General features: G+C 37.5%; 1 protein-coding gene across 2 annotated transcripts in view; it reads right to left on the bottom strand.

Moving 5' to 3' along the window:
• Window positions 1-3,524: 3,524 nt before the first annotated feature.
• plod1a (procollagen-lysine, 2-oxoglutarate 5-dioxygenase 1a) overlaps window positions 3,525-25,260 on the bottom strand; it is a 36,138-nt gene continuing 14,402 nt past the window's right edge. The window contains exons 7-19 of one of the 2 annotated variants that reach the window (XM_040151792.1): window positions 25,066-25,163; window positions 22,965-23,066; window positions 22,697-22,831; window positions 21,192-21,313; window positions 19,202-19,306; window positions 18,885-19,010; window positions 14,413-14,554; window positions 12,040-12,153; window positions 10,676-10,741; window positions 10,243-10,347; window positions 9,882-10,028; window positions 7,240-7,365; window positions 3,525-3,864 (exon numbers count right to left, since the gene is read on the bottom strand). In XM_040151792.1, coding sequence (XP_040007726.1) covers window positions 3,709-3,864; window positions 7,240-7,365; window positions 9,882-10,028; window positions 10,243-10,347; window positions 10,676-10,741; window positions 12,040-12,153; window positions 14,413-14,554; window positions 18,885-19,010; window positions 19,202-19,306; window positions 21,192-21,313; window positions 22,697-22,831; window positions 22,965-23,066; window positions 25,066-25,163 — 1,544 coding nt within the window. In that variant the 3' untranslated portion in view covers window positions 3,525-3,708. The remainder of the gene's footprint in view (window positions 3,865-7,239; window positions 7,366-9,881; window positions 10,029-10,242; window positions 10,348-10,675; window positions 10,742-12,039; window positions 12,154-14,412; window positions 14,555-18,884; window positions 19,011-19,201; window positions 19,307-21,191; window positions 21,314-22,696; window positions 22,832-22,964; window positions 23,067-25,065; window positions 25,164-25,260) is intronic. The other variant, XM_040151793.1, reaches the window with a different exon arrangement.

Below are 25,260 nucleotides of genomic sequence, written 5' to 3'. Positions count from 1 at the left end.
CATATCATTATTATATGATAATTATAATCATATCATAACACAGCGGTGATGTGGAAATTAGATGATTACATGATTGAATAAAATATTTAACTATGAATGACATAACAAGAAAGTTTTGAACGTCCACGGCGATAATGGATGTATAAAAAGGGAAAGGTCTGTGTGTCTGTTTGACCAAGTCCGGGGCTGAGTTACACACACACATGCAGAGCAGAGAGGCCACAGCGGACAGGAGGAAACATGCGCCTCGGCTCCATTCACATAAAATCTATCAGTGTGGCACCTTCCTGCTAGGCTGTGCAGAGGTGTGGGCGTGTGCTTTAGAACGTAACTGCCGTGAAACAATCAGAAAATAATGTTTTATTTCACTTTGAGCTGGCGAGGAGGGGACAACTTTGAATGGTGTGTTTAAAAGCAGCAACTGACAAAGTGTACATAGTGTACCTTTAACAGAGTGGTGAAATGTGATATTTGTTCTACGACACTTATCCCGACCTTATCTGTTACCATACATTATGTTACCAACCACTCCACACCTGCTTGCCCATGATTGTTGGAATTCAAAGTGTTAGTAAGTCTATACTAAGCTATACTTGTATACTTCCTGATTTGATACTGCACTGACCCGAGAAGAACCTCATCTGTGTTCATCTTAGTTTTCTGTTGCTTATCCTATGTTCCATACCTGAGGTTTATTTGAGATAAAGACTTGATCTCATCAGTTTTGGTCTGATGCTTCTGTGATATGACAGGGAGAGTACCATTTAATCACAATTCAGAGACACTTCAGTTGGGTTCACTGTTTTATTCAAGTTGTGTTCAAAGCACAGGCTTGTAACAGCAAGAAATGACAAGCATGTGAATGTTACTTTTATACTCTGCTGACTGACATCATTGAGTACAGAGAAAAAAAGTGAGCTGTCATTCCAATATGAAATCTCTCAAAAGGCAGTAATATTGCAAATGCAAATGCAAAAAAAAAAGAAAAAAGGGAGTGAGGGTTTTAACCAATAAAATATACAAAAAATAAATAAGAGAGGCTTAAAAGGCTTTGGAGTGTCTCAGTTCAAGAAAGAATTAGAAAAATACTGAATACTGAAAAAAGGCACAGCTTGTGTAAATTACTGAAATGAAATTCAACAACATAAAGGTTTTCACAAAAGTCTAAACTGAGCTCCTGGTGATTTCCAGAGAGATGTCCAGCTCAGGGCACAGGATCAGCTGGCTTTTTGATCCACACCACAGACTCCAGACCAAAGAGGAGTCTTCAGATTAATCCAACAGCTGCACCAAAGTGGCTCTACATGTAATGATGATAACAGTAGTTTCTTGAATGAAATTGTCACATGATGCTGCTGAAGAAAATGTTACACTCTGCAGTTTTTCTCTGCTGTAATACTGCCTGACCCAAGGTTTGATTTCTGATAATTCAATTTAATACACTAAGAAATAAAGAAGGCCTTAAAAACAAAATATAGACAGTGAAGCCATGTCTTAAAGGGCATCTAACTGAAAGTGCCTCTTTAAGACAGGGCTGTAAGATTAGATAACAGCAGGATCGTGTCATTCCTATTGTTTTAATGAAGCATATTCCTCAACATGAATTCAATTAAATTACCACTAACCATTTGACACACAGTAAGACTGGTTCTTTCATGGGCACTTAGAAGTCTGGGGCCTTGGTGGTGCAAGTAATACAACTTTGGTAAAATTGAAGCAGCAGACACAGATATTTAGTCATCAATATGAGTTATGATCTCCAAGAACACCTGCATGTCCCATAATGCCACTTCATAGCCTCTTTCATTACTTGCCTGGTGCATTCCACACTCCCAGTTTGTAAAAGCTTTTTGTTAAAGATTTGGTGACATTATCTGGGGGTTATTTTCTCAGGCTTCGTAGTATAACTCACAACAAGCAGAAACTGGACGTAACTGCCCTTTAATCTCTGAATTCTGAAATTTATGACTGAATATTGTTGCAAAAAGGACACTGATCCAAGTGAAATACTTGTGTTGCAATACATTTACAGTAGATCAGGAAGATTACATGCTTTGTTCTTCAGATGCCAGAGGTTAGTTTAGAACTGGGACATAAGTAACACATTCATTTTCTCAGAGAACAAGGATGAGATGTGTGATGATGTCAGCGTGTGAAGTGTGTAGGCCCTTTTCTCCGGTGAATAAAATCAGTAGTTGGGTTATTCTCTGATAACATACATCTGATAAAGTATCTGAGATGCTAGTCAGGTTGAAGTGGCAAGAGCCAGCTGGCTGAAAAAATGGAAAATAAAGGTTTTAGTCTTATATATGGTCAAGCTGTCTGTTGGTTAGAAACATACTGATAAAAGTAAATCCCATTTTATATCATTAAGAAGTGTAATAAAAATTTAATGAAACATCACCCACAATGCAACCGGATATTCAGGTGTTTTATGCTAATAGTGGCTAATGAGCGGGCTACAGAGGTCTGGTAAGATCACTTCTTTCTAAATCCACAACCCCAGATTTTTTTCACTTTTCAAATGTGTACTCTTCAGACTCAAATGACGGTGACTCAACTGACAGCACTCGAGGACAATTATCAGACTTTTAACACAGCACCCTCTGGGGACACTACAGGCTTTATACAACCTTTTTTCACATATTTCACAAACTTTGAGGTGTAAAATTGGCGGCGTTTCTCTTTAACTTTTTATCTGCACAAGTTACTACTGTGTTCTAGCCCAGCAGCTAGCTAGTCACTAAACCACTAGGGTCAAAAATGGGCCCCCACTAACTCCCTATTCCTTCCAATTTGTGCAGTGTGTATGTACCCAATCAACCAGAAACCAATTCCTACCCTGGAATACTACCTGTCCCCGGGTTTGCCTCAAATTAGAGAGTGTGAATTTGATTAAACACAAATTTGTTAAAAAATGTACAATGGGAACACAATATCAAGTGAAATAATGCAGGGCTTAAAACTACACATGAACACAGGATCCCTTTACAAGAAAATGTCGGAAAAGATGTAATTATCACTGCCTTATAAGGCCTTTATCATTTCAGTTGATTTTGTGGTGAAGTTTTGTACATTCCCAAACCAATTCGCACTCAGTCAAATTATGATAAACCAACCAGGCACACAGTGAACCCGGGCTTTTCAAACCCTTAGAGGTACGAGGGCCCAGGACACTGCCCACTTTGCCTGGTTGATAATCCAGCCTTGACTACATTAATAACACTGTGCTAGTTTTACTCTCATTCAAATTACTCTCATAGGGCTTAGTCGGTCTGAAAAGAGAACTGTATTTGACAGACGATACAAGTACGTTGTTGGTCACAGTAGCTTGTGTTTCAATGTAAAAAGATCTTAACTGTGAAGGTTTGAATGCACTGATACTTTTGAGCCAGTTCTCCTCTAACTTGGCGATAACATGTTCTTTATATGTTCTTGTTCCACTGTGCATCTGTGTTTAATGTCTCATTGCATCATAGAGCACTGAAATTCGACTGCTGATAAATGTTAATTAGAGACACAAATTGCATAAAATTCTTTTAAGTGAGACAGAAACATCTTGGACATTAAAACAAGGAAATTAATGAAAAAAGAAATGTCACCACTCCAAATCAGAGAATAAAGAGCAGCTGTGATGCTGAAGGATGTGGACAGTTGTCTGTCCTCTTTGGTCTGGACTAGCCGGTGAGGTGTGCCATCTTTGGGAGTTCAGGGATCCACAAAGGACACTGAAATGTACCGGACGCCAGCGGTGGTTGGCAAGCCTTCGTGGTAGTGGGTGAGGCGTCCCGGGTGCATGAGGGCCCAGCCTTTACGAGGAGCCTGAATGGAGCAGTTGTAGCGCAGGAACTTGCATCCACCACCCTGCAGTCACAGCAAAACACATTAACATCAGAAACCTTAAGGTCCACATGGTGGTTTTGCTTGTTCTAGCCATCTTTAAATCATCGTCCATTTTTACAATGTGGTCATTTGAACTGATTTTAAATGAAATGTTATTCATCATGATTAAATAAAAATGGATATCGTTGAAAATTATTACTTTGGTTACATTTAATCTTTCTGTTTTTTCTGTTTTCAGGGGGCTGGATCACCGGTGTAAAGCATTTAATTGTTGCTATGGTTACCTGCAGTTACAATTGCAGTTATAATACCTTGTGCAATGATTTAGAACAATAGAATAGTTTCAGAATCCTGTTTTTTTTCATGCAGACTCACTATCACACTGTCATTACTTACTGTGAAACTTGAAGAAAATAGAGTCATCATTAATGTGGTTAGTAACACTTGAGTTTCCTCCTATGACAAGTAAAATCTAAATCCATGCGATTCACATTACTGATCATCTACAACCTTACTGTCTTCCTGTCAGCGGATGGTTTCCTGAATAAATGAATGGGGAAACATAACAAATGCAGAGCCTTCCATGCAGGTCACAGGGGCTCACTGAATGGTCTAATGACGATGAAAACGATGTGAATGATATGCTGGGGCTTTCACAGTCACCAGATCTCAAGGCAACTGGACATCTACATTAGAGCTCTTCAACCCCTATCATCTAAACAGCAACTGAGGGAATATGATTTGGAAGAATGCCATTCATCCCCAGTCCCACACACCTGGATCCTTTACAAAAAGCTACTTTTAAGCTGTTCTGGATGCTTGTGGTGGCACTACACCTTACTAACACACTCCAATTCACTATCATTTGTTATCATCTTTCAGTAATCAATCGCAGAAAATACATTTTTAATACAAGACACACACAAACAAAAAAACAAATTCACAAGATCCTTTCCACAATATCAACTGCTTTTAGACTTGATTTTTCTATAACAATGCCATGCTTTTCAGCAATACACTGTTAAAATGGATATTGAAGTGTCACTGAACATGTCACTAAGAACAGGTTTGAAACAGGTACTTGCTTGCAACAAGTGATCTTTATCTGAAACAGGCTTACATTAGATAAAGGCCTTTATTTCTAATTTCTCCTGTATCCTGATTGATTCAAACTCAACACTTCCTCCACATGTATCTGTTGTGTTGATAAATTCAGAATAATGTTTATTTCCAGAGCACTATTTCAATCAGTACAACACACTCTTTTTAACATTAATATTGTTCTCCTTCACTAATTAATCCCAATCTCATCTACTTTGCTGCTGCCAATGAAACTCAACACTTCCCACACAAATATTTCCTTTCCTTTTGTGCCTTGTGAAAAACCTGTGCGAAGTGTTGACTTTCATCAACTGTAGCAGAGACTGAAAAAACTACAAAGTGGAAGCAACTAAAAATAATTATTGAATAAATAATAATAATAAATAATTAATAATTAGTAAATGAAAGTAATCAGCTAAAAGCAGAATGTGTTTTCAACAGAGTGGTGACAAATGGACATTATACTGCATCTAATCGGCCTTTATTTATTCATGCCTGCTCTGATAGTAATACCACCTTTTCAGCTAGTTTCAGCTTTATCTGTCATGTAAAGAAGACAGACTCACAAACAGAAATAACACAAATGGAACGTTTGAAACACCAGGGATGTGGATGTACATGCCAGAAAAATGATGGCTTTCCATTTTCAATGATCGGATTCTCATTTCAGCATCATGCTTTATCAAACCTTTTTGCTCCAGCAGTTTGTTTGAGCTTGAGCTCTTCTATGTTCACGTTAAAATTTATATTTTAAACCTTAAATGGGGAGGATTAACCCAATAAGGGGCCCTTAGGCAAAAATGGGCTCCAGCCCCAATTGACCCCCTGTTTCTCTCACTCTTTGTACATTGTGTATTTATTACTTAGGAAGAGATGAGTGATTAGTTTGTGGTAATTTAATTAAGAGATATTTTTCTGTCCTGCTGTTATGTGTTGAATTGCTATATAATTATAAAAGTTGTTCTGATAATTTGCATTGCTATCTTCTACATTATTCTTCTATAGTACTGTACCAGTAGGAGTTGGCAAAGTCAAAACATTTTAAGTGCACCACATAGTGGCTTTACACAGTTGCAGAGATATTCATGTTATGATTAGCTGACATAGCTAGCAAAGTTAGCATTATGTGAACAAAAGGCTTATAGCTAATCAATAAAGTTTGAGTTAACTGTGTTTCTTGGCAAAAGTATCCAGAACTCTGTTATCTTGGCTGCACACAATTAGTTCTGACCTCTGCTCAAACAATGTTTGTTGAAAAATCCATTCATATAACACATAATTTTGAATTGGATGCTTTATTTACTCATTCTCTATATTTCTGATAATTTCCTGGGAAGTTTCCTGGAAAGACCTCAATAATAAAGACTGGTATGCTTCAAATTAATTTTTTCTATTTAATTGGTAGTGAAACATTTTAGTCATTGAAGGTCAGCAGGTCAACTGAAAATGCAAAAAATTTTAAATTTATTTACTGGCAAACATACATTTATGCAAAACATATGAAGAAAAATGTATTGGGTAATAATTAAATACTGAATATTTACTATTTTCATTGGGTCTATATTCTTTGAAATTAGTACCAAATTACATTGTTCTTTCTAGGAAATTATTTGGAAATGAATGAACCATAAAATAAAAATTTTCTTAACCCTGAGATGTTTTGGTATGTCATCTGATTCATAGTTGCCTTTTTAAGGGAAAATTCAACCTTAAAATAGAATTCACTATATTCCTATAATATTCTCCATCATTTAGTTTAAATTTTGGAGTTTTAATTTGCAAATGTGAACCAGTCTCTCCTTAATATAACGCTGCCACAGGACCCTTTTTTATTATACCACCACGGGGTGCCAAATTCAGACGTGTTCAAAACGTACACATAGTGGATTTAAATAAATAATCTCTCTGACAAAAGCCATTGTGATTTTACTGGGACACATTCATGATTCATAACTGCCTCATTCCATGTTCATCTGTCAACTGAGACAGCAACACTAAACGTACTGATGCTTTAGTTCCAGTTTATGGAAACAGCTGCCTATGTTTGTACTAACTAACTAACACAACTTCCCAAAACGATTTGAACAACACAATTTAAATCCTCATGTAAGGTGGATTTCACCATTAAATAACCAGCTAAGTTTGCCAAGTGTTGTCTAATATGAACAGTTGCATGGGTAACGGGATTACGTGTTGGGTAAATAACATTTCATGCTACACGAGCTGCTTTTTTAGGATGAGGTAACCATATCTGTTGGAAATGTCAAATGTCTACCAACCTCTAAACACACTCACCTCGTAATCAAGGCCAACTTGATTGAGTGCAATGTTTATAGTGAATGTGGAAGCGTCATGGTGTGGCCTCAAAGAGGGCTGCTCATCTGGCTTATATCTAACTACAAAGGCCAAGTCAAACTGAGCCTGCAAAGAGACAGAACAGACAGAAAGGAGTCATGCAAGCGTTCGCATAGAATCTGCTCATCTGGCCAGCGACACAGAGTGTGTGTACACATGTACATCCTTCGCAGCTCCTGCTCCATAAAAAAAGCTTCAGCTTGGTTCCTATTCCCGCATTCACTTCCAGAGATAGAGCAGAGAAGTAGAGAGGCAGGGGTGCAGATCACCTGCATCATCATGTCGTCTAGCTTCTATTACCTGCCAGCTCCTCCTCATTTACCTGGTAGTCAACACCTTTGCTGTTGAGAGCTATGTTAATAATGAATGTGGAGGCATCATGGTGAGGGCGACTGATGGTTGCACTAATTTTCAATTAGTCTACACATTATCTTCTGCATTATTCAGTCAGTCAATAAAATGTCAAAGATAATGGCAAATCATACATATTACCTTAACAATATATGATCGGCACTTTTCTACTTGACAAATGTTTAATCAGTTATCAGAATTCCTAGTGATTCATACTATGTCAGTTTTCTGCTCACTGAAACTTATTTCAGCACCATGGTGTCTAGAATCCCTATGTTTTCATAAACATAACACTGTTTCACTCTATAAAAAACTAATATAGCACAATAGTTAATCAAGTCATAAAAGCTGGTAACATTTCATCCTTCATTACTATGAACACACACACTAGTTTATTTTGACTCAGTCCCACACACACCGTCCTGCTGCCCCAAATACTCACTCGAGCATCAAATGTGGATTAATCCACAGCTGAAAATAGTCCCCAACAAGAACACTATTTCCTCCTGTTTGTTTAATAAAGACTACAGGGTCCAGTTGTTTACTAAATTACTGAGCCTTTTTTTAAAGTAAGCTATATATCTGTGAGGATTTGACCCCATAGCAAAAGAAATGTTACATCTTTTATGACCTTGTTAACTGTTAGTTTTTTTAACACCAGGTGCCATTAGATGTTTCTACATCATTAAAATGTTTTTCCGCCAAAAAAAATATTTCCCCTTCCCTCTTCAGTCTTTTACACAAGTGTCTAAGTTTTCTCTTAAGAACATTACAACTTTTTTTCTACTCTGTCTGTGTACTAGGGCCATAAATTTTCAAATATCAAAATTTACCTCATCAGCCAAGGCCAAGGCATTTATTTGACACAGGCTTTAATTAAAAACAGGCTTTTATTTCTAATTTCCCCAGTTCTGTAAGCATATTTCATAATAATTAGTCTGCTCTTGTTTTAATTTGCTGTTGAAACAAACTCAACACTTTCACATTGCCTTTTTTATCGTTGTTAAGCTACTGAAAAACTGTAATTAGTGAATGAACAGTATTTCTGTTAAAAAAAATGATAAAGGAAAAAAACTCATAACAGCAGAGCGGTGAGTAGCCATGACTTTGTTGTACTGATGGATTTTTAGTACTGAGCTACGAATTCCACCACTACTCAAAGTTTTTATCCGCTCTTTATTAGCAACTGGCCTTTGTGCTGGCCATGGCTTATCATTTGAGACTTGGATATTACTCGAATAATCCCGTTTTATTTGAAAATTTATTGTAACAGCATTACCCCCCTCTCAAAATATTTCCTTCGGACACATTTTTTGACACACCATTGAGAAGGTGTGGGCTAGTTAGTATTAGCAGTGATTGCCACCATAACTGAACAGACAAAAGCACCATCCACAAATTCCTCAACAGACAATCCAAAGAAAAACCTATCACACTTTGACCTTATAAAGTAGCAAAGTGGGTGTGGCCAAAGGTTACAGTATTTTAAAGTTTTCTTTTAATGATAACATTAAAGGACAGGTTCACAATTTTTCAAGTGTGTCTTAAAACAATAGTCAGGTGCTGATACGAGCACTGAATCAGGTTTTACTTATACGGCTTATAGTGTTAGTTATGAGATTAGAAAATTTATAAATTTTTACTCAGTACCTTGAGTAAGATAAATCAAGTGGGAGTCTTCCAAAGTTACTCTCTTTCTACGTATAAAATTATTATAATTCCTTAAAATAGCTGTGTGGGAGGCTTCTAGAAGTCTCATTTTCCAAGTGGCTTAATTTTTTTTCCATAAGAGTTGCTTTTTTGTGCTGATCATTTAATGTTTAATTACCCCCGTTTACCTGCCAGATACCTGACACTCTATGCAGAAAATAAACAGGACTTTTACTTGAAACTTTGGATGCCAAAAATAACCCCACCCACTTTGCTGCTCTATTACTCTGTTTACAGGTGCACTGTGGGATATGCAGTACAAGCACTACAGCAACATCCACTCAGCAATAAAGCTTGAGACAAAAAAAGGACAAATAAGGAGACAGTTTATAGAAGACATCAACATTTTAGGAAGCAAAATTTCCTCTTAATCATATTCAACCTAGCTGATCAATTTAAGATGTTTAATTGTTATTATGAGACATGGAACCCTCAGGAAGGATTATTTGTATTCCCTCTCAGATGATTTTGATATCATTAGACAATGGTGTGCCAATGATGGTTTTGTTCTTAAGTCTTACCTTGGTGTAGTAACCAGGATACATTTTCTCTGTTATCACTGCTATGTACTCCAGTAAGAAAGTATGCCATTCCTTTTCAAAGCTGATTTGATTCATGTGGATATCGATGGTGGGGACATTCTCATAGCCACCTTGGATTCTGGTGTCCTGAAAACAAAAAAGTGAATCAGTTCAGAAAACCCTATGTCATCAAATATCAACAAAACTCACTGACAGATTCCTTTGGCATTGATATCACAGCAGCCACTTGACTTGGGGCTCTGATAAGCTGGCAAATTATAGCAGGTATGCAGGGCAGAATCACTGCACTGATGCAAGAAGATGAAAAAATATTACCATACACACCCATATGATAACATACCACATTGCGTCCTCCAGACCACTTCCCAAAGTGTTCCATTTCTTCAACAAGGTGGTTACAAGCAACATCAGAGAAAACTGGGAACCAATACACATCAGGACAAGGCTGGCGGACACAAGACACAGCAAAATTGCACAATTGGATGACATTATATATTCCATACAAGTGCACTATTACACATTTATGAAAATCTCCTGTTAATATCATTCTTTCTTATTAAATGTTTTTTAAACGAAGTTTCAACAAGTGACTTTTTAGTCTCTACTCTACAGTCCACTACAGTCACAGTATTTAAAAGCAACACAGGACACAGTTTTAATGTGTTCTGTGCTTTTGATTGAAGAACATCAGTCTGCATTCTTACTCTGTTTCAATGTCGACAACTCATGTAGTGATTTATTCTGTATGTAGGACAACTTGTGTTGCAACTCACAGTTTCAATCAGCTTGTCTTTCATGATGTGAGTGTAGTTCTCATGAATGTAGCGCTCCTGCCAGTCCTGAAAGACACACACACCACAGACTATTTAGTCCAAACACAGAGCGTGTCTGCAATATATCTGTTGTCATTTGGCTATTATCCTGCATATAAGAAGGTCATATTTTTATACTGCAGTGACAGACAATGTTGCTACTGCTATATACTACAACCAGTTTAACCACTACCACAATTACTACTAATCCACTATTCCGGCTACTGTTGCTCATACCACTCCCACTAGTTACGATATGTTAAACCTACTACTGATGATACTGCTGCTACATCTGCAACAACTACTGCTGCTACTAAAGTTTGTTGAAAAGATGTTCCAGGGCTGGTATGTATGAAGCTGCTCAGAGCAATTAAGTAGAATTAATAATAAGAGCCACATATAAACATTCCTAAGTGGTAAGACTTGGTTTCAGCTTCCAAAAGAAAGCTCCACAGGTCTCCTCTCCCTTTTATAGATCCAAACTCTGTCTCAACACCTAGCATAGGTACATCACACAACATGAAAAAATGAAATCATCCTATTCATGACATGCTGGAGGATTAACAATAAGCACAATCAAACATTGGGATTCTTTCTAATGTTCAAATTAACCATTATCGATTCTAAATAAGGATTTCATTAGATGGATTGTGAAATGCTAGAACTTTAGAGTTTGAAAGACAAACAAATAAAAAAAACATAGAAATGATATCAATCTTATTATAACCTTTTAAACTTTCCAGTTTAAGTTTTTTTTAAGGAAATACTTCAAAAACTACAAATATTGAAACATTTATTTGGTTATTTTGAATAGTATTCCTAATAGCTAAGCCGACATTGTGAAGATAACTCTAGAGGAAATGCTCTATTCAAGCTTTCTTCTTGCATGTGTCAGTATACTGACGCATATTTAATTTTGAACAGAAGGCATGATGAGAAATCTTAATCATGACAAGGTGTGCACAGAGCTGAGATGACTGATGTGATGCATTTTTCTGACATGTCACTTTTAGAGGCCTGCTATTGGCTGATTCAGTGTTTGAGGGAGGACATTGACCGTAGACATAACTGTAGTCCTTAGAGACTGTTTTGACTATATAGTTAAAGTTTAGGACCATTCTTAAGACCATTTCAAAAGGTTTTATACATAACATCACATCATATTTCTAATGAGCTAATTTCTGCCACTGTAATAACCAACAACCAACACAAGAGGGGAACCCCTCCTGCACCCCACACTGACCATATCACTACTATTACTACAGCTAGTAATATGAACAGTGTACAGCTGATATTTTTGGGCATTTACTAAAACAGAATCTCACCACTGGGTTTTCAAAGATCTGCCACAGATCATTATGAAGGTGGTTGGTCTGATAGTTTTCTGTGGATAGGATACGGCCGAAACTGTGCATGTTGGTTACATACATGAAGATTCCCTGAGAGAAAGATTGACAACATGTCAAATATTATAATGGACAATTTTACATTTAAAATTATAAACATTAATTTAATTAATTTAATTTTTTAATAGATTGTAGCACCATACATTAGTTATGACAGAAAGTAACAGAAGGACAAAAAAAGGAATGTGAAATTACAGTCCTGGTTGAAATTATATGCACCTCTGAATTTTAAGTACAGAATTTAGAATATCTTCAGAAATAAATGCAAATTAACCAATTTTTTATAATCAGAGTATTTAGTTAGTAAGTTACTGGAAAATAACAACCAAAAAAAAAAAAGGCTTTCATATAGTGAAATATATGACTACAAAGCCCTTGGTCAAGCACCATCATATCTTAAAGAGCTCATAGTACCCTATTATCCCTGTAGTGTTCTACTGGGATAATAGGGTACGCTCCCAAAACGCAGGCTTGGTTGTGGTTCCTAGAGTCACCAAAAGTAGAATGGGAGGCAAAGCCTTCAGTTATCAGTGTCCTCTACTGTGGAACCATCTTCCAGTTTGGGTCAGGGAGTCAGAAACCCTCTCTACGTTTAAGAGTAGGCTTAAAACCTTCCTTTTTGATAAAGCTTATAGTTAGGGTTGGCTCAGGCTTGTCTTGAACCATCCCCTAGTTATGCTGCTATAGGCCTAGACTGCAAAGGGACCTCCCACGATACACCAAGCTCCTCTCTCTTCCTCTTCCTCTCCATCTGTACATATTCATATCCCATCAATGCTCATTACTAACTCCACTTCTTCTCTCTCCCGTAGTTTTGTGCTTTCTCGTCTCTCTCCTCTCTGTTCCTGTCGCTTTCTGCAGGTATTTCTTCCCCTGGTGCTGCAGAGTCTGGATCTGTGACTGCAACCCAACTACTGCCCCCATGATCCTGCTCAACACTGCTTCAATTATAATGATTATCATTATAATTATTATATTTAGTTTTATTAGTATTCTTACTCACCCTATTATTATAATTATTAGTTTTAGTCTCGTTATTATTATTATACATCTTTATGTGGTAACTGTACTGTGCTATGTTCTCTTTCCTCCCTCCTGCCAAGAGAGCTGTCTGAGAGCATCAGATGTTATTATCAAAAAACATAACAATTCCAAAGGCTACAAGGCAATTGCCAAAGATCTTGAAATCCCTGTTTCAACAGTTCACAACGTCATCACAAAGTTTCTCAGTCATAAAACTGTTAAGACGCTTCCAGGACGTGATGCTAAGAAGAAACTCAAAGAGAGAAGTCTGCAAAGGTTGATGCGGATTGTGAACACCACTACTGAAAGAAAGGCAAAAAAAGGTAAGACTAATGTTTGCAAAAACTTTCATGGATAAGGTACAGTCTTTGTGGGATAATGTTTATGGACAAATGACACCAAAGTAGAGCTCTTTGGGAATGGTATGCTTCAGTTTGATATAGGCAACAAAATTAAGCCCATAAGGAAAAGAACACCCTACCTACAGTAAAACATGGTGAAGGCTCTATCATGCTGTGAGGCTGCTATGCTGCCTCCGGTACCGGAGGCACTGACTGTATCAAAGGAATGATTAAATCAAAAGATTACCAAGGCATTTTAGAGCGACATGTGTTACCCAGTTTCAGAAAACTAGGTTTGAGGCGAAGGTCTTGGATCTTTCAGCAAGACAATGACCTAAAGCACAAAACCAGCAGCACAAAAGAATGGTTGAAGAGGGAAAGATGGACTGTTTTAAAGTGGCCAGTATTGAGTCCTGACCTAAATCCCATTGAAAGCCTTTGGAGAGAGCTGAAATGTGCCATTGCAAGGAGGACTTCTTCAAACTTAAAAGAGCTTGAGAGCATAGCAATGGAAGAGGGGCAGAAACTACCAGCAGACAGGTGCAAGAAGCTTCTAGATGGCTACAAGAAACGTCTAGAGGCTGTCATTGTTGCCAAAGGTTCTGCAGCAAAATATTAGTGAAGGGTGCTAATAATTGTTTCTGGGGTACAATTTGTGTTTGTATTATTTCAGTATTATGCAAGTTTTTTCTTTCTTTCTATTTTTCAGTAATCTTGGACATTTTATTAAAATATTTTGATCATACAAAATTGATTACCTTGCATTTGTTTTTGAAGATATTCTAAATTCTGTACTTAAAATTCAGGGGTCCCAATAATTTCAACCAGGACTGTATTTTGTTCATTGTTTATATACAGTACATGCATGTACTAATACTAACATAATTCCATTAAGTAAATGTAGAATCCCTCTTTGTCTCTTACCCACCTTGTTGCGTGCATTGTGGCAGTAAGCCATGTCAGGGTCTAAGATGTGCGAGTTAAAGAGCTCGTAGTCTGTGAGCTCTGATCGAAGGAGGCTGGCCTTCACCAGGTACACACTGGACACATACGGAACATTCCACACACCCCTAAAAACCAGGACAGTATTAGAAAATTTACATACCAACAATGATCTAATATCCCAAACAGGCTGAGTTAAAATACTGTAAATTCTCAAATAGCAAGAGATTACCAGACTTGTATTAGACAGAACGCTTTGATACTTTTTCCCCATTTTATGAAAATTTTTCATCATATTTTAGTAAAAAGCCTCCCTTTTTTTTGATCTGATACTGTTTTCATTTGTTGATGATGCAAAATCAACACTTCTTCCATGTTTACCTGGTAACTTGTTAAATTCAGTATAATTTCCATCTCCATAGCACTAATTCCATCAGTACAACAACAGAGTTATGTTATACTCACCACCTTCTCTTTTCTAACCGTTATACTCTTGTCAGTCACTCCCACTTTACCTTTTTTTTGATCGTTGTTAAGCTACTGACATTGAAACAAAACTTCCTGCACAGATGTTTTAAATTAGAAACTTCCATTTCTTTTATTAACACAAATACTGTTTTTATGCACTGTTTATTTCCATTTGCTTCTTCTTCTAGTTGTACTGGGTTTTTCATTTGAAACACATACTGGAAGTATTTTATTCAGTAGCTTAGTGATAAAAAAAAATGTAGGAGAAACAGTTGGACATATTTAGCGAATGAAAATGTATGTATTTGGAAGTAAGTGTAAGCAGTAGTAAGTGAAAGTAAGAGCAGCAGAGTGATTAGCATGACATGACTGCAGTTGTACTGATTGTGCTGAATTTACCATGTGAGCTATAGGTCAATTCACTCCTTTCACTCTTCTTACCCAGCCTTTATTTGTTTGTGCTGGCCAGAGACTTTACCATTATTTCAACACAGGCTTTTATTTGAGAATTTACAGTTACACGCTGTACATCACCATACACACAATGATGACAACTCATATCAAGAGGAAATCAACAGTCTTGCAGACTCATCAACAAAACAAAGGAGCTGATTTTTGATTTTAGAAAAAAGGAGGCAAAGACACAGACCCCTGTCTACAACAGTGGAGCTGAGGTAGAGCATGTGAACAAGTTTTAGGTTCATGGGAATCAACATCACAGAGAACCTGTCATGGTCATCACACTTACCCAACCTGGTAAAGAAAGCTGAGAAATGAAGGTAACTTAAGATGGCTAAATTCCAGTGCCAAGTTCTTGTTAACTTTTACGGAGGAACAATAGAGAACATCCTAACTGGAAACATCACAAACTGGCAGGGGAGGCGCATTGCCCAGGACAGGAGGGCTCTGCAGCAGGTGATTGAAACTGCCCAGAACATTATCGGTACCCATCTACCAAGCATCAGTGATATCAGTCAAGTGAGGTGCCTGCGCAGACCCAAATGTTACTATAAGACAATACCTAACCCAGCCACGGCCTGTTCACCCTGCTGCCGTCAGGCCAGCAATAAGAAGGAGTCCACTGCCATACCACCAGACTTCAGAGTAGTTTCTCTCCTAAGGCTGTGAGACTACTGATTACAACCTCCATACTCTACCATAAAAAGCTTTATATTGTTATGACTTGATTATTTATTCATTCATTTACATAACTTTTGTATTTGCTGAGTAGCATTGTAGGACTACATCTGTAACAATGTTACACATTTTTGTGTTGCATAATGATAATTAGATTGAATCTTGAATCTTGAATCCTGAATCTCTTTTACTGATGCCCAGTGAAGAACCACATGGAATAATTCTAGTATAACGAGACTAGGTCAAAACCTTGAAAATTTAGGTGCGTAAGTATTTGGAGAGTGAATCAATTTTCATAATTTTGTCTCTGTACACCACCACAATGGATTTGAAACAAACAAATCAAGATGTTATTGAAGTGTAGACTTACAGCTTTAATTCAAGGGGATTAACAAAAATATCACATTAACCATTTAGGAATTACAGCCATTTTTATACATAGTCCCCCATTTCAGAGGGTCAGAAGTAATTGGACGAACTAACATAATTATAAATATAAGGATTATTTTTAATACTTGGATTAAAATCCTTTGAAGTCAATGACTGCCTGAAGTCTGGAACCCATGGACATCACCAAACACTGAGCTTCCTCCTTTGAGATGCTTTGCCAGGCCTTTACTGCACCTTCAGTTGCTGCTTGTTTGGGTCTTTCTGCCTTCACTTTTTTCTTCAGTAAATAAAAAGCCTGCTCACTTCGGTTGAAGAATATTCAATTTCTTAGCTTTGAGGAGCTCTTGGGTTGCTTTTGCAGTATGTTTTGGGTAATTGTCCATCTGTACCGTGAAGCTCGGTCCTATCAGTTTTGCAGCATTTGGCTGAATCTGAGCAGATAGTATAGCCCTCCACACTTCATAATTCATTCTGCTATTTCTATCAGCAACCAAAATATCAATAAACACCAGTGACCCAGTTACCTTTGGCAGCCAATACATGTATGGCAGCCATACATGCCAATGCCATAACACTGCCTCCACCATGTTTAACACCCATGCTTTGGATCATGAGCTGTTCCTTTCCTTTTCCATACTCTTCTCTTCCCATCATTCTGGTACAAGTTAATCTGGGTTTCATTTTACCAAAGAATCTTGTTCCAGAACTGGACAGGCTTTTTTAGAGGTTTGCTGTCAAAGTCCAATCTTGCCTTTCTGTTCATGAGTGTTACCAGTGGTTTGCACCTTGTGGTAAACCCTCTGTATTTACATTCACGAAGGTGTCTCTTGATTGTAGACTAGACAATGATACACCTACCTCCTCAAGAGTGTTCTTGCCCTGACTAGGTGTTGTGAAGGGGTTTTTTCTTCACCAAGGAAAGAATTCTGCAATTATCTCTTTAGTTGTCTTCGGTTGTCTTCCAGGCCTTTTTGTGTTGCTGAGCTCACCAGTGCATTCCTTCTTTTTAAGAATGTACCAAATTGTTGATATGGACACTCCTAAAGTTCCTGCCATCTGTCTTATAGGTTTGTTTTGTTTTTTCAGCCTAATGATGGCCTCCTTCATTTGCATTGACACCTCTTTGGACTGCATCTTGACAGTTCCCATGAACAGCTACCAAATGCAAATTCAACAACTCCAGACCTTTTATCTGCTCAATTTGTCATGAAATAACAAGGGGGACAGGCCACACCTGGCCATGAAACTGATTGTCATTCAACTGTCCAATTACTTTTGAGCATCTGTAATTCTTAAACAGTTAATGTGGTATTTTTGTTAAACCCCTTGAGTTTAAGCTGAGAGTCTACACTTCAATCCCATCTTGATGGCTCAACTCTGGTTGTGTACAGAGGCAAAATTATGAAAATTGTGTCATTGTCCAAATACTTACACACGTAACTGTATATGCCCCCCCCGAAACCCGAATTCCAAGTAAAGCTGTTCTCATTTACATGTTTTTCTGTTTTTGTTGTCAGACTATGGAACAAGAATGAAATATTGACTGAAACGCGCCAAGACTACATGTTAACCAACAGTCACTTCCAAGCCATTTATTTCCAAGCCGCTGCTCTGCACTACAAAAATCCTAGTAGTGAAAAAAAAAGCCGGCCCTAAAATCCTTATAACTGCAACGTTGTATCACAAAATCACCATACACATGAGTTAAAGACAACAATTTTGCTGTTATTTCAGCTATATTTACTTTTTAGAATCTCATTCACATCTGTTTCAGCTGCTGTGTGGTCAATTGAATGAGATGTATAGACAGGTGTGCCAGCAGTGGGAAAGCTTGACCTCACACTCCCAGGGCAATACTGGGGTCTCTCTTCCACGTAAAGTAGCTAAGGTTTGTCCAAAAAGCTGCTAGATGTGTCACTAGGTGTTTTTGTGAAGAAAACTCGCTAGAGTGGTGTGAAAGGTCGGTAAATCTAGTGACAAAGGCACTAAGTTGGCATTACTGCATGTACCCACTGATGACGCAGTAGAAAATTTTTAAACAAATTCATTTTGAAAGAGCAACATCCATTTGGGAAACTTCAACACTTGGCTGGCTGACCAATGGTGAATCTTTCAATCACTCACTCAGTCTCTCACTCCCTTACTCACTCAGAGACATTCGCGTTTATAGGGCTGACAGTACTGTTGCAGTCTAGCCAAAAATAAACCCTAACCCTGATGTTAATGGATATTTCCTGCATATCTCTCTATGGAACCCCACAATTGGAAACATGATCACTGTGATCAGATGCAGTATGCACAAGTTGGTAAATTTATTAAATATTTTGTGCATATGCACAGGGTACTCTAAAGTTGTTTGGACTGTGTTATCAGTGGCTTTTCAGCCCTAGTCTGTCAATAATAAGTCTTTTGTTGCTAAACACCATTTTGAAGTCTTTAGGGAACAACGTTTAAGCAACTTACACTCTGCGTCCTTGAACTATGTCAACGTAGTCCTCAGACCTGGCGTAGTAGCCATCTGCACTGAGGGCTCCCCAGAAGTTGCTCCAAAGTCGGCCAGCTCGAGTAATCATTGGTGCTACAATAGGACTAAAGAACAATAAAAGGAGTACTATTATATTTCTTCATCTGGAGAAATACAGTAAGTAAAAAATGTAACTCATGCTAGTAGATTAGTGTAATGAAGACATTTACTTTGTGTGGTGGTGACCACAGCATTCCCAAGACATCAACTAGCACAAAATTATTATTAATCTTTCAATATTGATAAATATACTTGCAGGTTTTGCTCAATGAGAATTTTGAGTGTGTTTTCATTCTTTAAGACCACTTCAATGTCCAAGCTGAAGAAGTAGTCACAGTCTTTGTCTTTCCGGCACATATCACTGAAAGGAACGAAAGACACTGAAAGATCAACATGTATGCACAAGATACTCTACATAGACAATAGGAATGTCATACATCACATGTAATGGCGGGTATTCAAACACCATGATACTACAATGATGCCTGTTAGCCTTCATAAATTGTTCAGTGGGCAGTAGATATGTGGCAATGTCATTCTCTTGTGTGTACAAAAGCTTCTGCTATTTTCATAAGTAAACATTTTTCATGAATTCCAACTAAAATTAAAAGACATTTTTTGCTAAGAAATCAATATATACATTATCTCCTTGGTGTTTGTTTTCATTTGCTTAAAGAAAACATTAAAATTCTATTTATTTGGAAAATATCAGGACTGTAATTTGATTGGTGCAATATCTGTGTGGGCAGGCAGTAAAAACAGTGTGTTATATGACTTTAATTCCAAAAGCCTGAACACAGCATAGAGTGTGCAGCAACTGCCAATGACTCAGCTATACAATATGACATGGGAAACACCCACTCAGAGGTTTCCATAAATATCTCCAAAAACATTTTTCCCTCTTTTGAAAATAGAATAATATGCCCAGTAACTGTAGTAACATTGTCCTTTATATTTATATTTTATTAAAGTTTAAAATTGACTTTACATTAAAGATCTCTTCCAGACATGTTTTAAGATATATAAAAACACTCTGTTTTGAATAATGATTTGTATCTGATATGTTTTACCACCAAAAACTTCAATTATGTTAAAAGTACATCTCCTCCTTCTCCATCATTGAATACCCAGCATCTATGAAAATGCAAATATTATACACTTACATAGTTGATCTACAATGCACAAAATGTTTCCTACTTCACTGTAAAGTCCATTTTCAAGGACCTGAAGGCTCCAAGTTTCCACATCACAATTGTTGCATATTGGACTACAATTGGTTTCCAAACTAGTTGTGATGTCACAAATTACTGCTGGTGCACAGAGAAACTTTCTTTCTTCTGCAGATGAATGTGAAAACAAACTCTGCACATCCATAATTCTTCACACTGAAGCTCAAACATCCAATTGTAGAAACAGCTAAGCTAAAGGCTTTTTGACTGGAGAGGAGACTGTAAAGGCGGTCTATGTAAGTATTTTCATTTAAAACATTCAAAGTTGAACTAAAATTATGAACAGAATCTGAAGAAATAAGAGTTTTGACGTTATGTCAAAGACACCTATGTATTGTTTTGCAGATATATCTATATGAAGTTAGCATGCTAACCAACTAGTCGGCCCGTCCCATTTGTAATACCACTTTGTACCTCAAGAGGTGATAGTGAGTCACTGTAGTGTCCAGTCTGCACTAAATTCAACATGAGAGGATGAAGAACTAGCGCTGCTCAGAGGGCACATTCTCACCTCTTGTCTGGTAAATGCTTTCACCATTGGCTGAAGCTATTGGCATCATACCGTCACAGGTGTGATGGTATGAGCCTTTTGTCATGGCCTAGAATGCTTAGAACCAAACATTCTAAGTTTTGCTCCAGTGCTCTTTCCTCATGTTAACATTTTTATCAGCTTTCTGTGCCACACTCCCCTCACAGTTATACTTCCCTCACAGCTCCCTTTCCAGCTGCTACCCACTTCCCTCTTCCCCACCAGATCCTCTCTGCCTGTCCACTCAGCGAACCATTCCCCGGCTTTCGGGACTTCCGCCTTCCCTTCACCCTACTACTACCTCTTCCTGAACTCACCTCTGAGTTTAAAATAAACTCACTTCTCAACTTTTTTTTTGAAGTAAATGCATTAAACATTAAAGCATGCATTCTAAAGAGACCACATATGATTTTGTGCAAATCAGTTTCTTTAAAAAACATTTTTAACTCAAGAGTCATACAGCCAACCACTGGTTAAATGGAACTCACAAGCCCAGGTTGTGGGAATCAGCTCCGTCCATGTCCTCTCCATGCCCAATGAACTTGACATTCTGATAAAGGCTTCCATGATCCTGCAGGAAAGAGCTGACCTGACGCTCGTGATGAGCTTCCTGAAGGGTGAGGAGAAATAAACAGATAGAAAAAGAATTGCAAAAAGATATCTTAATTTCTATAGGTACATAGAGCAGCACTAAATATGCATTTATGAGAGTTAGCAAGATTAAAAGCAAAGCTTTATTGAGGTAATTTTATTATCATAACACATTATCATGGTGCATGTTTGTTCAACCAGTAGCTTTTTCTGTGACACTCTGTTTGCTTTTCAAGGCTGAGATAGCAATGGGCTTTTATTTTGATGAAAAGTGCCTGAATGTTTTTTAATGTGGCATAAAGGAGGCATTGTAAAACAAACAGGTTTATGCCCTTAGGAGCATTAACCCTTCAAATGCTTGCCTTTTTTTGCTTACTTTTCATTCTCTTTATTTACAGGCTTTTGGCATAGCCACTACATGTCTTAGCTATACACTGTTTTCTTGTTAAACTTCTCAGAAATGGCCAGAATTTAGTAGATAGTTTTATGAAAATAAAGGGTTTTAGACAGTTATAAATTGAGTTTTTTTTTCTCCTGTACTATATGACCAAAGGTTTTCAACACACCTCAGATATCTGTATATGTGTCAGTGCTCCAGGGATATAAGAACCCTGCTGATGGACCATTCTTAGCCTTAGTTCTGTGCAAAACAAAAAAAAAGAGTATTTATGGAAAAAAGCTAATATTTATGAATTCTATATGGGACAAAAGTGTTCAAAGTGTTGGCACTACAGTTCCCATCATGCTTTGGATGATAAAATTTTTTTATAAACATTAATTATAATGCCGTAATGGAGTCAGTCAGTTTGGTTTGGACTTTGGACTACCTTGTTTTTGGCCTATTTTTTAAAATTTTGATGAATCTGCACCATTAAACGTCAAGTTGCGTTAGCTGCTAGAAATTTAGTATTTTCTGGATGCACTGAAATCAAATCACTAGAAAAAGTCATTTGCACTGATTCCAGGAGTCCTGTGTTTGATGTTTGTGTGTTCAGATTAACTGAGTTATGATTCTTAGAAGAGGGGGTGTGAGTTTTGAGAAAAGTTGCATCAACTGGGTTCAAAGGGGTTAATTTACTTTTCTTGTGAGTCTTTTTATTTTCATAATTTTTTCATTTCTTTACAAATTTGTGTAGCAAATGAAACTAAAAACCTAAATCTTTTTTTCTTTGGGACAGCTCATTTGCAGCCTTGTGAAGTATTTTTATGTCTTGCTGATTCATGAACAGTGTTTTTACTTTCTTATCACTATTTTGATTTCAGTGTCTCATTAAATGTACTGGTGCCCTGTACTTTTTACAGGGGTTTGATTTCAGATGAAGTTATTTTGCCGCAACAGTTCCTATAAAAACATTTCTTCAAGAGGGTTGTTGGGGCCAAGTATTAAATATCATCCTGTTACCTGGTTGTAAATGAAGAGTTTGAGCTGGTTCTTGGGGTACTCGAGCTTCAGTAGACGTTCAAAAAACACTGTGACAAAGGGGGTAGGCTGCTGAATGAAGATGCCAATCACCACCAGTGGGTATTCACTCTCCTGCTGGAAACATTGAAAAAACGCCCACTCAACCATTGAAATGTTCTCAATATTGATTAAATGTACTTGTGGGAAATCTTGCACAAAGGCAATTTGCCAATCAGGAGATGTGATCATCAAAAGCCAGTGAACAGACCTTAAGAGCTGTGAGAGGGTGGAGATCCTCATGGCACACTGTGCATCCAGTCTCAAATGTCCATGTATTAGGGATGTAGTTACCCAGGTAGTTGATCTGGAGCTGGAAAACAAATGTGTGTTCTTCTAGGTTATCACATCTCAATCTAATATCCACTCCTGATTTTAATGATTTTTTAATATCTAAACAACATTTACAAATACATTGGCAAGGTTGACTTACTGGACACTTGTTACAATGCATATTAAATAAAACTACATTAAAGTCAGACTGAAATGACAAAGCTCATTCTGTTTTTGCAGTAAAAAATCATGATCATCATGTTTATTGATAAGATGAATAAAAGATCCATCAGGGATGTGTTCTGGGCGGGTGGGCTGGTGTACATGTAACAAATGTAACAAACCTGTGGCGTACAAGCTAAAAACAGACAGTGTTTTGTTAGCAGTGTTGTAGAGAAATAAGGAACACAACATTTAGCATCTAAATTGAGTGATGTTGACATTTGAGGGAAAGTTTTTAAGTTATTCATTGTACTAAAGCTGGCTAACTGATTAGCTTTCAAGCCTGTTTGGTCACTCATTCAGCAAACTAAGGTTTAATACAAGACTTACACCCACGTTAACAGATAAAAAGGAGACACTAGCTAGAAAGCAAATGTCGGTTGTTGCTGTCTGTGGCTCTTGTTGTGTAGCAGGCTGATATCTTGCTCTAAGTAAGTGTGACTTATGACCTATGATGGAACTGTGATGTTACTGCAATATAAAGTACAGTTTAAAATGAATTAATTTCATTGGCTATATACAGAACACTTCAACATTCCGACTGGGATATCATGCACAGATTATATGCACAATATGCAAAGACACAGAGCGCTGTGATGATACAGGAAAATGTTTATCTCTCCCTCTGGGGCACTATGTGTTTCTTCAAGTCCAACTGAAATAAAACTGAATTTTTTTGTCTGCTTGAGCATGCATATCTGTAAATCACTTGTCCTGTGTACTCCGTTGAGAAGAAATCAGATATCAAAAGAGAGAAATGTATTTTGTATCTTTTGGTTTCATGATGGTGTCCCCTGGTGTTGCAGTAATTCAATAGAATACCATTATCCATCTACGTAAATGGAGACCTTATTTCAACACAACCAATGAAATTTCTCACAAAGCAGTAACATCAGTGTTGTATCACAGGCAGAGCACACGGCCATACTGAGGCAGACAGTAGCTGCTACACAACAAAAGAGCCACAGACTGACAACAACACACATTAGCTTTCCTGCTTAAGTCTCCTTCTTATCTAACTTACGAACAGGAACACACATTTTTTCCTGCAACTTAGCTTGTTGAACGAGCCACCAAACAAACATTCACTGCGGAACATTAAACAGCATGTGAACACAGCTGTTAATGTCACTTGGGTCCGGTTAGATGCTGCTGTGCCCCTTACTCTTTAATGCCACTAACAAAACACTGTGACACGACATGACAGTGACATGTAGAACACAGACATAGGCACACCCCTCCAGCTGCTGTCAATCAAACAACAGAGCATTTCCGATATTTCCTCAAAGAACTTTCCTTTTCTTCCTGTTAGTTATACAAAAATGTTAAAAATATATTTTAAAAACCCACTGAGATTATTTTAGACTGCAAAAAGGGATGCCGGCATGTGATTTCAATTGGACCACAAAGGAACTATCATTTAAAGAGCAGATATGTATGCTGTAGCAGAAAAAAAATGCAATTTGATTTCAGTTGTAGGAAGTCAAAATGTTCATAGAACAGGAGTAATAAATCCGGGTTTACCTGCTATTCAAACATATTTTGCAGACTGACCTGGAGCACACCGATAGTCTGTTTAAATTCAGCTTTCTTTCCTCTGAAGTATGATGTCCTGAATCTGAAAAGTGCCTGATTCAGCTGCTCATTGCTGGGTGATGAGTTGAGAATGCTTTTTTATACACATTTCCTTTTGATTATGACACATGAGGAAAATACCCAGTGTCATGCTGGTTTCAGACTCCACAGAACAGATTCACAGTACTGAACACTGCTGTGTTCAGTACTGAATGGGTCAGTATAGTTTAATAGGTCAATACCTTGGTTGGTCCATTCCCATGGATGATGACAGGCAGGGTATCATACAGCACGTTTCTGGCTCGTACCCAACCATCCTCAAATTTCAGTACCACCTCATCTGGGAACACACACACAAACACACATACAGCGGGTTCCGCCTTCACTGGCAAGTCCAACTTTGTCATATTTCTGTACTTCCTACTGTTTTGGAGACA

The sequence above is a fragment of the Xiphias gladius genome, chromosome 18 (genome assembly GCF_016859285.1).
Source record: "Xiphias gladius isolate SHS-SW01 ecotype Sanya breed wild chromosome 18, ASM1685928v1, whole genome shotgun sequence".
Classification (NCBI taxonomy): Eukaryota; Metazoa; Chordata; class Actinopteri; order Istiophoriformes; family Xiphiidae; genus Xiphias; species Xiphias gladius.
The sequence above is the reverse complement of the archived record's forward strand: the minus strand, read 5'-3'. Positions and strand labels throughout refer to the sequence as shown.